Source organism: Anas platyrhynchos, chromosome 2 (assembly GCF_047663525.1).
Source record: "Anas platyrhynchos isolate ZD024472 breed Pekin duck chromosome 2, IASCAAS_PekinDuck_T2T, whole genome shotgun sequence".
In the NCBI taxonomy this organism is placed as follows: Eukaryota; Metazoa; Chordata; class Aves; order Anseriformes; family Anatidae; genus Anas; species Anas platyrhynchos.
Genome location: NC_092588.1, coordinates 153,949,997 through 153,965,301, shown reverse-complemented (window position 1 = coordinate 153,965,301; position 15,305 = coordinate 153,949,997). Strand labels below are relative to the sequence as shown.

Here is a 15,305-nt window from a genome sequence, read left to right as displayed (position 1 = left end):
GCATTTGAAGTAGCTGCAATATATTTTGTCTGCTGGGAGTAACATACATGCATTCATCTTACCACAGATACAACAGCAATATAAATGACTTAAAGTGGAATAAAATCTGTATTTTATACAAAGATGTTTTATTAGGATGATAAGCATGATAAACTGGAGATAACTGGTATAGAGACCTAACAGAACCAGTACTGGTACTTCTCCCTCGTCATGGTTTTTAAATTTTGATAATTCTTTAGTACTACACTTTGATTTTCTTTGTGATTATTTGACTTAACCTGAGACTATTTTCCATATCAATTGAAAAAATTTATTTGAAATCGTGATTTCTTTCTGTGGAATGAAAAGGGCAAATAGTGAATTTAATAATGAAAAATGTGGAACTGCTTATTAAATGACATACACTAGTGCAAATAGGATGTTCAGAACTGAATTCTGATTAGATACATTTCAATTTATTTAGAAAAGTGTTTTGAGCTAGGAAACTCTGACAGATAAAAGACTATGTAGTTTGAAAATTTCATAGATCTTCTGGAATCACCAAATTTGTGGCGATCAAAATTAAAGTTTAGATTATATACTTGAGAAATCATCTTGCAAACTTAAGTGTTAAATATTTTCTTACTGTGTTTTATTAACATGTTTTTATTTCATAGAATACTTTACATTTGCTATGATCTTGGGAAAAAGTTTCTCCTATTTTGTATCCAAAGTTTTGTCCTCCAAATATATATACAGCTGCTAAGAGATCTTTCTATATCAAAATGTACATGATGAAACCAATCTTCAGAACTACAAAATAGCAAATTAATGATAGTTTTAGTGCATTTAGTAATTTTGTTAATGGTACAATATATAGTTGTAACATAATCAGTTGCTGCAAGTATCAGGAAAATATAGACTCATTAAGGTTGGAAAAGCCCTACAAAATCATCTGGTCCAACCATCTGCCTACCACCAATGTCGCCCATGAAGCCATGTCCCTCAGCACTATGCCCAACCTTTCCTTGAACACCCCCAGGGACAGTGACTCCACCACCCCCTTGGGAAACCCATCCCAATGCCTGACTGCTCTTTCTGAGCAGAAATGTCTCCTCATTTCCAACCCGAACCTCCCCTGGCACAACTTGCGGCCATTCCCTGTAGTCCTATTACTATTTACTTGTGAGAAGAGGCTGACCCCCAGCTCTTCACAAATTGCCCGTGTACATTTTCCAGTTGCTTAGCAGTATTTTGAGGGTAATTTTGTGCACCATTGTTTTGTGTTCTCTCTTCTGAAACCACACAAAGTGATGTATGTACTTGAAAGAGTCCAATGGGGGGTCACCAAGATGATCAAGGGCCTGGAGCACCTCTGCTATGAGGAGAGGCTCAGAGCCTTTCCTTTTTGGCTTGGAGAGGAGGAAGCTTGGGGTGGCTTTGTCCACATCTGTAAGCACCTGAAGGGAGGGTGTAACGAGGATGGAGCCAGGCTCCTTTCAGTGGTGCCAAGTGCCAGGACAGGAGTCCATGGGCCCAGCCTGGACCCCAGGAGGTTCCCCTGATCCCCAGGCAGCCCAGAGGCTGTGGGGTCTCCTCCTTGGAGAGCTCCAAAAGCCGCCTGGCCATGGGCCTGGGCACTGTGCTCTGGGTGGCCCTGCTGGGGCAGGGGCTGGGCATAATCAGGTCTAATTCATCCTAACTCCATCCTAAAACAGTGGACTAGGCTATGGTCGTTGAAGATGTTTCAACTGTTTTCTCTCAAGCTTCCTGTGGCTGCCACAGTTTCTTAGCTTCTTCAGTGCTTGCAACTGGCTATTTGACAATTTGTCAATTGACAGCTCAAGCACTTACAAAAAGTGATCTCTGCACAAATTTAAATTATTTATGATAGCAAAGTAGCTGAAAATTAGTCCGACCTTAATATGCAAAAGAAAATGTGGCTTAACGCTTCAGTTGCTAGGAAGGCTGGTCCTGTAAGTAGTCATTAAGGAAACAATGTAATGTAAGGCAATCCTGGAATTTTTATGTGTTCACAGTCTGCTGGTGACTAATGATGTTTGCCCAGTCCTACCAATGACTGTATAATTACTAATCTTTGGAAGTTTAGCAGTTGCCCATGAGTTGAAGCAGCAAGAAGAGCAGGCCTAACAGATGCAAAAGTTGAATTTACCTCATGTTACACAAGACACCTCAGGTAGTCAGCCATCACTCTGAGATGTGATTCATTTCATCCTGAAATCAACGTGAAAATTAGGTGTCTCAGCAGGCAATCAGAGAGCTAGTGGAGATGTAGCAGTCTAGCTCTCAGATGTCTGCAGTGAGGTGGGACAAATTTCACCCAAAGGGGCAATCTGGGTGGACGCTAACAGCCTTCATCAGGTCTTTATAAATTGTTCTGTGGATCCCTATACTGTCCGCTACTTTCATTCCCCAGTACTGGGAACTGTCAAGTGCACATTACAGACTGAAAGAGTAGGATTTATCTCATACTAATTATATAGGTAACAGAAAGAATCAGGAGCATTTTTCAGTGCTGTTCATCTGACTTAAACTATATGTTTTCTTATGATGAGCTGATCTGTGCCTTCAGCTTTCATGGTGACAAAGAGGGTATAGGAAGGCTAGATAAGCTTCTGCCATCCCCTTTCAGTCAGATGTCATCCGTACTTGGAGACCCAGCAGGCTGGAGCTCTCAGCCAGGTTGTCTATGGAGGGGAAAAAAATATTGGGCTTGAACCTGGAATATTCAGAGGTTGGTGCCTCAGCTTATTTCAGGAAAGGTGTAATAATGTAAAGGTTGGAAATTAACAAGGAAATATGCTGTCTCCCTTGGCAACCTCAGCGGATATACATGGATGGTGTTCAGACACATGCAAGTTTCTTGTAGGCTGTTATAAATAGGTAGACTAAATGGATTGAAGTAGATATAGTATTTGTTTTCCACATACAGAGATGTCTTTGGTTGGTTGGTTTTCTTTTACCTTTCAAATCCATGCAATATTTTATTTCTTTGTTCATTATTTTTATTATTATAGTGGTGCATGGGGGAAGGCAAGAGACAAGGCATGTAGATTGAAAGAAGAAGTAGTCTAAATGGATTAAGACAGTCAAGAATTGAAACAGGTTGCTCAAAGAGCTTGAGCATTCTTTGTCCTTGGAGATTTGCCTCGATAAAGCCCTGACCTCATGATTAACACATCTTTGAAGAGTATGTTAGACTGGAGACTCCTGAGGTCCCTTCCAACCTGAATCATTGTATGATAAAAAAATTACATGTGTTAATAAAAAAAAGTTATTTTTATATATGTTTTAAAGATCATTAAACCAATGCCAGTTTGGTTTGATTAAATCATCTGCCTCATAACATATAGATATTTTTTTGTTGTTGTTGAGGAAAATGTGGAACAGTTCTACAGAAGCTTTGACCTGCAGTTAGTTAAATCTTTCCTTATTCAGTCCAAGAAAGATATGCCAATGTGTTTTCACACCTTTCAGTAATAGCTCCTGAATCCAGGAAGTCTAATAATTGGGAAAAAAAAAAACATTTCATTATTCATTGACTGAACATTGAATTGGGGTGATTGTAATTGCAAGAAAAGGAAAGAAAATGTCCTAGGAAACCTTGTTTCCTAGCCTGTCAAAATGAATATTCCTGAAGTGGAAAACATGCTTGGAAGAAAGCAGTCTAACTTCAGAAAGCTATCTAGCTACACGTTTTGATATTTGAAAAATATGTCATAGAAAATATGTTTGAAAGCTGAAAGAAAAATTCATCAATGATTTATTTGGTTTCATTCTTGTTCTTCAGCTCTTTTGATTTCATTCAGTGTGCTCTGGTCTTCAGTCTGACAAAAGATAAGAAAACTTAATTTTAAAGACATATTAAACTTTACACTATTTTTTAGTTGAGAAAAAAAATGGTGCTTGTTTCATGGGCAATACTTTGAATGCTGTCCTCCCTGAGACAAGAAGCAACAGAAATGATCTAGGGTATATTTTTAAAGAAGCTTGACTGAGCCTGAAATACTTTTGAGGGGGTCACTCAATGTTTAATATTGATTAGCTTTTATTCAGTAGTAGGCTGAGTTGCTCATAATTGCCTTTGGACAAAAAGCATAATTTAGCCTTCTCCACAGCTTGTGGCTGCTATCAGTGAAAATTTTACTGCTGATGTGTGAAACAGCAAGCAAAAGACTTCATTACCTTTCCTTAATGGTTGTTCACCTGTGGAGCAATTTATAAAACCACCTGTATCAAGAAGGGGCTTCCTTGCCTGATTTCTAGCTCTGGTCAAGGCCCTACAGACACTGCCTGTCCTCTTGCTTTCTCCTAGCCCCTATCCTGGGCTTTAATCAGCAGCACCTTCGCTTCCTAGATTTTGTTGTAGTCCTAGGGGAGAACAGTGTGACAATCAATTTCTTTTCAGGGATTTGAAAGATGATTTCATGGAAGAAAGGAGAGAAAATTGTAAATAAATTTGCAACAAATCTGGAATTTTAATAGTGAACTTTTGCAATCAGGTAGTCTTTTATGGAAGTGCTGCTTGGAGGGATGGGTATGTGTGGATGATTTGGCACAAGGCAGAATAAAGCAATTATTGTATTCCCTCCGTGTATTGCACAGAAATTGTGTCATTTCATGCATCATTCAGAGCTCTCATAACTAATACCACAGCATCTAAATTACCCTGAGTATCAACAAAACAAACACCACTTTGCCTAGGTCCAGTCTTGGAAATTTGGGAGTGAATCATATAGTTCTCATTTTTGTTAAAATGTTATGCAGATTCCAGACATTTAGGTTGGTTTTTAAAAACTTAAATTAATAAGTATTCTTTCCTGAATGTCCTTTTTAACTTCCAGAAATGTTGCTACTCTGTGCTGGGAATAGTGTTTACTGTTCGTATTTATTCATATTTATCATTTTGTATGCTTATTTAAATGAGAGAGGCAGGCAGCCTGCAAGAATTAAGATGTTTCACTAGTTAGTTTGTCACTGGCCTCCAGCTGTTTTCATAGCACTGGTTCTCTACATTTTAGCAGCGTGAGGACAACTGAAATCTGTGGAGAACTGAAATTGTGTTGTGTGGAGGGAAAGATACAGGGAGTCAGCACACAAGTTGTAAAATTACTTATTACTGATATAAAAAAGCCTCTTGATTCAGACCTGGTGTTTTTCTGGGATGGCCCATACAGTGCGTAGGAAGGAAGGGTACAAGAGCAGGTCATTGTTTGAACTTTCCAAGATGAGCTCTGTCTGCTAGTTATATAGTCAACCTTGAAAGCCATGTTGAAGTGATGGAGGCACCTTCTCCTCTCCATTACCACACAGCTTCCAGCACCGAATGGGTTTACAGAACAAAAGATCTTCCAGAGAAGGCTAAGGGTATATTGCCCTCAGTGATGTTTCACCCAGCAGGCCTTTCTTCTGACACTTGTACACTGCTTGCTCCTGTGCTGATGTCCATGGCACCATGAGGATGGCTTACCCATCTGAATATTTTCTTTGCCACAGTTGTTTTCAATTTTGGTCTTTCTCAGAAGCAGCTTCCACATAGTTGGTGTTGCAGTTCAGTGGGTTTTATTATCTCAGTTCTGAGATTAAACCAGCACCTTAGGTTTGTCCAAATAATAGCTCAAGAGTATTTGTGCTAGCATGTACCTTAAATAAGGTGGTGTAAATACCTTCTTAAAGTTACAGGGGTCTGCCTACGTCCTATAAGATACATTAAATTAAATCAAAACAAAACAAAAAATTTGAACAAACATTTCGTTGAAAAATATATCGATTCTCTCTCCTTTTTTTTTTTTTTTTTTTTTTTTTCCTTTTAGAAGATGGCTCAGAAATTTGTAATTTTGGACATGCATGGGCAAAACATTTAGTTTTCATAACTTATCTATTCTGGAGTTACCAATTTTGATATCCCTTTCAGTTGTTTCTTTTTGGACAGAATCAGTGACAGGAAGCAAAGAATGAAAAATGGCTGAGTTCATACTGTCTGATACAAACAACTTCCGTAAGTTCACTTATGAATCTTTGGCTGCTATTGAAAAGAGAATTGCTGCCAAGAAGGATCGTCAAAAAAATGCCATAGACCAGAAACCAGAGGAGAAACCACGTCCTCAACTTGACTTAAAAGCTTTCCAGAAGTTGCCGGCTCTGTATGGAAGTCCTCCTCCAGAGCTCATTGGAGAACCACTGGAAGATCTTGACCCATACTACAAAGATCGCAAGGTTAGAGTCAAGCAAAATGTTTAGATCTTGTTTTGCTTTGTTATGTTGCTAAGAAGCATTTATGTGAATGATCTCTTAAACAGTCTTGGTTATATTTGTTTGGAAAAACTATCATCACTTTCTAGGTTGAAATAATGCAGAAAGTTAGCACAGCTGAATGACATGCTGTAATCTTCTAAAAGAAAAAAAAAAGGTTAATTTTGGATTATAGGAATTAAATGATATAAACTTCATTAGCATTTAAATCAGAATTGAAACATCAAACATAAAATGGATAAAGGAAAAAAATGAAGTTTTGCATCAGATCAACAAGAAATGATAACTATTTTGCAAATTTTCTTAATTTTTATAGTTTGAAACTGTCTTCTTTTGTCTCAATGGTTGTGCTCTCCTTACATTTATGATAAATGATTATCTAAGCATAAATTAAAAAAAAAAAAAAACATATTTGCTGATGAATGCATAAAACCTAGTTATTCAAGTTGTATATTCTAATCAGGAAGGATAGAAGAATATGATTTTTAATAATGAACAGAGAAATGGTATCTAATCCACTGGAAATTAAGTTTATTGCTTGAGTATTGCTTAATGCCTTGAGCTAATTTCTACAGTCTTAGAGGCAGAAGATCACTATCAATATTAGCAAATCATAATAAGGTTGCAAGTCTTCCTTCCACCTCTGTATAGTGAGATTCTATGAGAGGTCCAACTTAAAGAGAATAGTCATAAGCAAAATTTGTTTTGTGCAAAGCTCTTTACAAGGATCAAAGTTAAAAACGGAAGTTCATGCTGACATTTGTTTTTCTATTTTGGTAGTTAATGGATATCAATTTATGATAAAAGGAACGCAAAATATTATGAAGAGTCTTCTCATTTAAACAAGCAGACTAAAGTTAATATCAGTCATGCTCATCATTCATAGAACTAGATGTAATACAGAAATGTGTTCTCTGCTCAACTTCCTGAAAGTTTCACTTCATGTTTCTTTATTTTTATTTTTAAGATTTTCATAGTGTTAAACAAACAGAAAACAATCTTCAGGTTTACTGCTACACGTGCCTTATGGATCCTCAGTCCTTTCCATCCAATCCGAAGAACAGCAATTAAAATTTTAATACATTCATATCCTTTTCTTGGCTTCATTCATTCTTTTTTTTTTTATTACAAAGACCTGTGTAATCCCGTGCTGTTATACCTTACAGCACTGAATGAATAGCTTTTTGTTCACTCCAGACAGCTTCTAATTATGGATTACCTCAGAAATTACTCCTGTTTGATGTTCTTGTGCTATTTAGTAATAAATAGTTTCATGAGTACTGAGGGTTTTGAAGCCTGATTTTCTAGCTATTTTGTGTTTTAAGAATGTTCTCTGATGTTGATCGTTTTATGTCTAATCAGTATCTTATATTGAATCCTTTCTCAATGAGAAAATGAATAAGGCCTCTATCCTTTATCTCATAGTCAGTTTATGCATACTGTGATAATTAAATTCAGCCCCCATGCCAAAGCAAATCACAATGAGATGGGCACATATATGAAAACACAGAGAACAATTATAAAAACTTTGTTTCATTTTGCAATCAGATTTAAAAAATATATCTTTGGTATACAACAATGAAGATTTTCAGGGATGCTGTTGTAGGGAAGAAGGATATCTTTAAAATAAAAAGGTAATAAAGATCCCAAGTCATACATTTAGGGGATGGGACTCACTGGTATAGTTCTCCACTTTGGTACTTGGAAATGAGAAGAGGGAAAAAAAAAAAGCTGTCACTCATGGCTGAATCAGGCCCAGCACAGTCTGCAGGTTACTGTGTTAGGTTTCCAACCATCTTCTCAGCAGCACTGAGTTAACTGGGATGAGTCTGCAGTTGTGGCCGTAGCAGGGCACAGACATCCTTGGAGGACTGATAGCTCTCTGAGGGTTTCCCTGGGCAGCAAGTTGGCTAATGCTGGCATTTCAACACTTGTGGTCCAGATCATGGGTTTGTGACAGTATTTGATGATGCCTGCAGTTAAAGGCAGGAGAATTTGAGGGAGGACAGAAAAGATTGATAATGGGTAGATGTCTTTCCCATGCACATCTACCTCCTGGGTTGCCCAAAAGTGTGGTATGACACAAGACATGAGATTCAGCTCCAGGGACAGGCACTTAAACTCAAATATAAACATGTGAGCTAGATGCCCAAGTTCCCATTCATATCTTATAGTCAGTGGGTCCCAAAGGGCAGGTGGACAGCCCCAAGAGCTGTATAAACATAAGCATCTGATATCCTTTGAGACACCCACAAGTATCATGGGAGACTGCACTGTCCCTTCAGAAGAATACAGGTCTCCCAGTATAGTGAGCTTTGGGCTTCAGGTGTGTGACCTTGGGTGTTATTTAACTTTTGTGAACTATTCAGTTTATTTTTTAAAAATTATACTTTAGAGTTTTATGAGGACTACTTTTACACTGCAGTGATGATCAAGACATTCAATTTGTTACCTGCAAAACCTTGCTTTCAGCACTGAAAATCTCCCTGTTTATTTGAAGATAAAACTCCACAAATTTCACAGGTCATGAGAACAGTGAAATATTTTTTAGACATATGAACTCGTACCAACCTTCCTTTTGAAAGGAAGAGTGGAGCTTGGGTGATATCAGCCTAAATTCTCAACTCTATCCCAATTTTCCCTGAGACCTTGAATGAGTCAGACAGTCTCTGTTTAATAATTCCTCTGCTGTAAAATTAAATTTAAAATGCATAATTTCTCTCTGTCTGTCTCAGTGGTTAGGGATCATTTTACCAAGTCTGCAATGCATAGAGCAGCAGATCTGTACAGCAGTTAAGATGACATAAATAACAACAGCATTGTATTGTAATCTACATGTATATGCAGATCTTACATGTGCTTTAAACTCCAAAAAAAAAAAAAAAAAAAAAAAAGCAGATCTTACACGTGTTATTAACTAAAAAAAATAAATAAATATATATGTAAATATGTTTCTAAATCAATGTCATATTCTTTGCCTTCACTCCCATGACTTACATTATTCACTTGGTTTATAATGTGCACTATTTTAACTAATTGTGTGTTCATGGCTCAGAATGAGTCTACATCTTCTTCGTGGAACAAATATGTCGAGTAAGTATCTGTGGGTATGTATGCATTTTAACTCTGTATCTCTAATTAATTGCTTAGCCTATCATGCAGCCTTCACACACAGTAGTTTACGAGTTTAATAACTTCATTATTTTTTTGCTTTGAGGGAATATTTTGTCTCTAAACTCAATAACTACAATAATTATGGAGTTACAAGAGATCATGAGTGTACATTACATTCCACTGTCTGTCCTACCACTCCAGTTCATTATCCCACTTTCTGAAGTTAGTAATTATTTGCTTTTTATCCAGAAACATTTCTTATTGTTGCCAACACTGATAAAGAGCATCAAGAGTATTTTAAAATTATATTTAATAATATTGAAATGTTATTTGCTCTAATAAAATATTCTGTTAGAAATTCCTGGCTTGTGGGACACTGTTAAAAAATAAAACTCTTATCTTCAGCACTGCCAACCCTTGCAATATTACAGCACAACAAATTCATGTTTTTGGAGTCACACTTAAGCTGGATAATCCTATTATTTTATTTTATTTTGTTTTGTTTTGTTTTTATTTTTATTTTTGATTTTTTTTTTCAAGTTCTCAGTTTGGCATTAATATGTTAGAATATGAACTCTGATAGCTCTAACACACAATAGAAAGGAAAAGATTCCAAAATACTTGGTGTAAAAACAGTCATAAAATTGTTTCTGACTGTTTCATGATTCATGATACTGAAACAGTTGGGAGTGGCAAAGCCTTATGCAAGCAGGAATGAGAATCTGCAAGATATAAAGTATTTACATACATATCTCCAGAAGACACTGGGATACTTCCCTACTTTTGAGAGCACTAAAGGTTAGATAAGAGTTATATTTGCTGTTGGCATCAGAAGTACTGTTCAAATGCATTTTAATAATAATTTTAGAATACTTCTTTCCAAATGAAGAGGGAAGCACTACATACATATAATTTCTTAGTGCATTTGCTGACTACCAAGTGAATGCCTTTTGAATTCTGTAGGGAGATCACTATCTTGTTGAAATGATAAGTGCACTCAATAAGTTCAGAAGAGCTTTTACTGATAATTTTCCATTAATAAGAATAATTGCCATCTTAAATTGAAAATCCTGTACTCTTGTATTTTTCAAGCGTTTTAAACATTTGCACGAAATGGATGCAGTGTGCCCAAAGTAAATAATACACAGAATATCATAAGTTTTCTTGCCCACCTGAAACCAGAGGAAGATATAAGTTTTAATGCTTATTTTAGCAATTAGCTAGAACTTTTGTATTTCTCAAATTCTGAGGACTCACATAAAAGAGTTTGGAAAAAAAATGCTGAATGCAAAAAAACATGTCACAGGCATTCATGTTAATAGCTATGTCAACTACTGTTTCAAACTACATACAAGTCAGATAGTGGCAGGAGACACTGAAATCAATAGGATTCTTTCCATCACTTCTCTGCAGTGTTGGCTTGGTTCACTGGTCTAGACAGGATATGGTCTTACTGTGTCTTTTACCCTTTTCCATTACTTCCTAATGTTGCTGTTTTACTTTGGCACTTTTCTCCCCTCCTTAGATTTACTTTCACTGGCATTTACACTTTTGAATCATTGATAAAAATATTGGCAAGAGGATTCTGCCTAAATGAATTCACTTTCCTTCGAGATCCCTGGAACTGGTTGGATTTCAGTGTGATTGTTATGGCGTAAGTGAGAACAAATAAAATATGGATTACTCGAACATGTTCTCTGTATTTGAAGTTTTTGTTGCTGTGTATCTGAAACCATCTAGGATGTTGACTCTTGTACTTGTTTTATCACTTTGTATAGCAACAATGCATTAGTTGCTCAAGAAGGGAATGGAGTTGTGCAGAGAAAGATATAGTTAACTGTTCAATCCCATCTCATTCCACTCTGCAGTCCTTTTACATGAATTTGCATACCTTTTACATGCATTTTTGTGTGAATTTGCATGCCCTTTTACATGCATTTGTAATAGCCGGGCTGTTCAATATGACTTCATACTGTGAATGAAAGTGTAAATTTGAAAATAGGGTGATTTGTATTGACACCAGGACAGTGGATTAAATTCGTTCTCTTTCCCTCTAAATTCATGCTTCAGTTTGCAGCAATTAGAAAGATTTCATACTTGTTAGAGGCTGCTACAGATGGAAGACAGAATCAAACCAGTTCTGGCTGTTTCAGCCTTAAATTAATAATTTTGAGTGTTACCTTTTTTTATATATTTTGGGTACATAACATTTTAAGGTGCTGACACAAAATCAGCTGTGCACAAATTAAGAGTTACTTTATAAAGCAATTCTAATAATCCAGAAATGGCTTTCTATTGTATGAATCTTCAAATAAATACTTGGTAAGTAGTTTCTTAATGCTTAAAGATAAACTCAAGAGGATTAAGAATTAATAATGAACACTTTAAAAAAAAAAAATTGTCCTGATTTCACAGGTATGTGGGAGCATTCAGTAGCCTGGGGAGTGTATCAGTCCTTCGGACTTTCAGGGTTCTCAGAGCCTTAAAAACCATTTCAGTAGTCCCAGGTAAGAGAATCTATTTGCTGAATATTTTCTGTTACTTACAACCAATTCTTTACTCCAGTCAAAATATTGGCTCCTTCCTTCCTTCCTTCCTTCCTTCCTTCCTTCCTTCCTTCCTTCCTTCCTTCCTTCCTTCCTTCCCTTTCCTTCTTTCTTTGTTTTTCTATCTGCCTTTTTCTTTCTCCTGCTGTATCTTTCACTGATTGCATATGAAGCTGAATTTGTGGACACAAATACTGTCTCAGTCCAGCTGGACTAAGTAGAATAAATCAAACATTATAAACAATCTTGTGTTCAATTTACTTTTATTATATATCTATGTGTTATGGTTCAACAGAAACACCTTTGGTGACTGAGCAGAATTATCTTACATCATCTCTGGGACACCATTTTTTCCACAATTTTTCTATCAGTTATGAAGTCAGTAGTTACTTTCTCATGACTAAACACAAAATTAGAACCCACTGGGTTGCCCCCGTGTTTTTTTTTTTTTTTTTTTTTTTATCATATTCATTATTGTTCATTATTGTTTCTAGATTCTTCATTGATTCTCAGTGTTGGAAATTTCACGTGAACTAAATTTATCAATTTCTGGATAAAAAATAACTAGACTATCCCTGGTCCCTTATCCTTTACAAGGTGTGAAGGAACATCTGGAAATTGTAGGGTCAGTCAAATGAAGAGAAAATGTTGTTCTCATAATCGATACTCTAAGTTTTTCATCATGCTTTTCCATTGCACACTGTCTCCCTAGGACTCAAGATCATTGTAGGGGCACTTATCCAGTCTGTTAAGAAACTCACCAATGTGATGATCCTGACCGTTTTCTGCCTGAGTGTCTTTGCCCTCATAGGCCTCCAGCTTTTCAAGGGCAATCTGAGACGAAAGTGTATGAGGAATTATACAGATTCCAGTATCAGAGAGAGTATAGAAAACCAAACATGGGATTCTTATGAAACGTTTGATAATTATACAGGTAATTTTTCTCCTTAATTCTTGTTTTATATGGCACTCTAGACACCTATGCATGCGTGTGTAACCACTGCTGTATATGAGATTGAATATTTGGATGAGCAACTACCTGATAATGCTCTTCAGACTTCCAGAGTATCAGAATGATATAACAATAACTGAAACATGTATTAGCTCATTCTCTGATGAAATTCCCCGAAGTTCAGCTTCTACTAGATGCTGAAGGGTTCTAGCATCTTCATTCTGCTGCCTAGTTAAGTAGCCTTCAGCTTTGAACAGAGGAATTGGTTTAAAAATAAAAATCTTTCTTCTTCACACCATGTGTATCTTATATGTGATAATTATTTTATTTCATCTGTAAGATGTATATAATATACACCTTTCAACTATATATTGACTGAAGCTGTTGGTGGAAGCGTAGAGCAGAGATCTGAAAAGGCACCAAAACTTTCTCAGAGGAACAGCAACTGGAAGGTGCTATTCAGAAATGAAAAGTCCTGTGGTGAAGGAAATGCCTCAATGTACATGAAGAAAACAAATGTAAAGTAGACAATGTATACACCAGAAATATGAAGAAAGCTTCATCACCACTGAATTCAGAACAGCAACAAAAACATACTCTGAGAGGAAATGTTGAAATACATAAAAAAGCCCTACAGTAATGCTGTTTGTATATACTTGGTGTGTAAGATCTCTTCATACAAGATTTCTTAATAGCCTCATAGTCCAGTGGGAGAAAGTCTTTTTTATAAATACTTTTGAGGATAGTTTTTGCAGGAACCTCTTGTAACTACCAAGAAAAAAGTACATAAGAACAAAGTAATTTCCATACACAGAATGTTAGAAAAAGTCATAACTGAAAGCAAACTTCAAAAGAAAGCCAAAGACTAGAATACTACAGAAAAGAAACATGGATGTGACAAAATTTAGCTAGAAATAAAAATTTTCTATGCTAAAGAAACAAGAAAAAACATAGACACTACATGTTGCTACAATTTTCTGAAGCTCAGTCAATGAATATTATAAGATATTTTGTCAGTTAGCGGGAGCAGAGATGAACAAAATTTGGGTGTAAAGTAGTCCAGATAGTGATTCATCTCTTTATGTTACGTTTATATGGTACAGTACAGCAGATATTAAGGATTCCTGTGCTGGCTCTGAATCACACTGACTTATCTGATGAGCACAGCTGAGATTTGAGAAGCATCAGGAAGAGATGAGATGTGCTTTGCATCTGGGATATGAAACCCACCTCTTAATGGTGCTAATTAGCTATTAGCATTGAAGCTATTACTTTCAGTCTGCTGGTAGCTCAGGTATCAGAGTAACTCATGCTAAGAGGGGAAGAGGTGAAAAAGATCACGGCTTCAGCGTCCTGATGGACAAATCTGTGTTTATCAGCTGAGCAGGGTTAGGACCTGTTTTCTGGCTATGCAGAGTAATTACATGTCATGGTTTATATCTGTATAGCCAAATACTCTTTCTTTCTGTTAAAACCAGGGATTTGTTTTTATTGCTTGTTGGAAACGACCTATGGTACTCCCAGAAGTGTCCAAACTCTGTTCTGGAGAGGGCTAATTGTCGTTGGACAGAACTGTGCCAGAGAGTGTGCTAACAACAACCAAACCTGGGGCTGTACTTAAACCTGCACCCTCCGATTCCCGATTTGCTTCTGGTAGATGGGGCCAAAGTGATATTTCAAAAACTTTCAATTTTAAGGGCTTCCTTTAGTCTGAAATTTGTACATACACAGAAATATGTGTATAAATGAGGACAATCTTGCGATATGGTGCAGTTGCTGTGTGTTTGGGAAACCTCTGTTCGTTAGTGCTCTTTTAGTATTTACTACACAGCAACTTGTATGTGTGTGCATGTACACTTACAGCTCACTGTTACCATCACCACTCCAGGGACAGAGGATACAGACTAGGAAGTGCTTTGGTTTTACCCTTTTTTTTTTTTTTTTTTTTTTTTTTTTTTTTTAATAGAACATTTTGCTAAGAAGGCAGACTCCTCAGACATCTTGGTATGTGGTCCTGGTGCGGGGTAAGTTCACCTTAGAATATTTCTTCTTTGGAAGTTTTCTCTGCCTCAACACTTCTCTGCTTGTTCAGTCATAAGAGATGAAAACAAAGCAGAGATTGCTGAGTTTCCTTGACTGCAGAAACAGGAACACAAACAATAAAATACAGTGGATCATCAGGTAATTTAATACATGTAAAGAACAAAGCATGAACCTGCAGTTGTCTTATTCAAGTCTAAATTCCTTCAAGCCCTTCTAGAAAGGCTATCTTTCTCTTCCCCACAGATGTACAAGAGTTGAAAACATGAAGTTGAAAACACCTATAGCACAAGACAGACATGATTCTCTCTGTGAGGCTTGGGATTGTTAAACTGGGAAACAAAACATGGATTTGGAGGGCAGATTTGGGCACGGAGGGAGAGGTGGTTGCTTTGTGGTGA

At 36.6% G+C, this 15,305-nt stretch overlaps 1 protein-coding gene across 1 annotated transcript in view; it reads left to right on the top strand.

Moving 5' to 3' along the window:
- LOC101799248 (sodium channel protein type 5 subunit alpha) overlaps positions 1 to 15,305 on the top strand; it is a 43,486-nt gene that overhangs the window by 960 nt on the left and 27,221 nt on the right. Inside the window, exons 2-8 of the mRNA XM_072033971.1 lie at positions 5,915 to 6,216; positions 7,220 to 7,338; positions 9,250 to 9,345; positions 10,892 to 11,020; positions 11,782 to 11,873; positions 12,625 to 12,846; positions 14,831 to 14,888. Coding sequence (XP_071890072.1) covers positions 5,962 to 6,216; positions 7,220 to 7,338; positions 9,250 to 9,345; positions 10,892 to 11,020; positions 11,782 to 11,873; positions 12,625 to 12,846; positions 14,831 to 14,888 — 971 coding nt within the window. The 5' untranslated portion in view covers positions 5,915 to 5,961. The remainder of the gene's footprint in view (positions 1 to 5,914; positions 6,217 to 7,219; positions 7,339 to 9,249; positions 9,346 to 10,891; positions 11,021 to 11,781; positions 11,874 to 12,624; positions 12,847 to 14,830; positions 14,889 to 15,305) is intronic.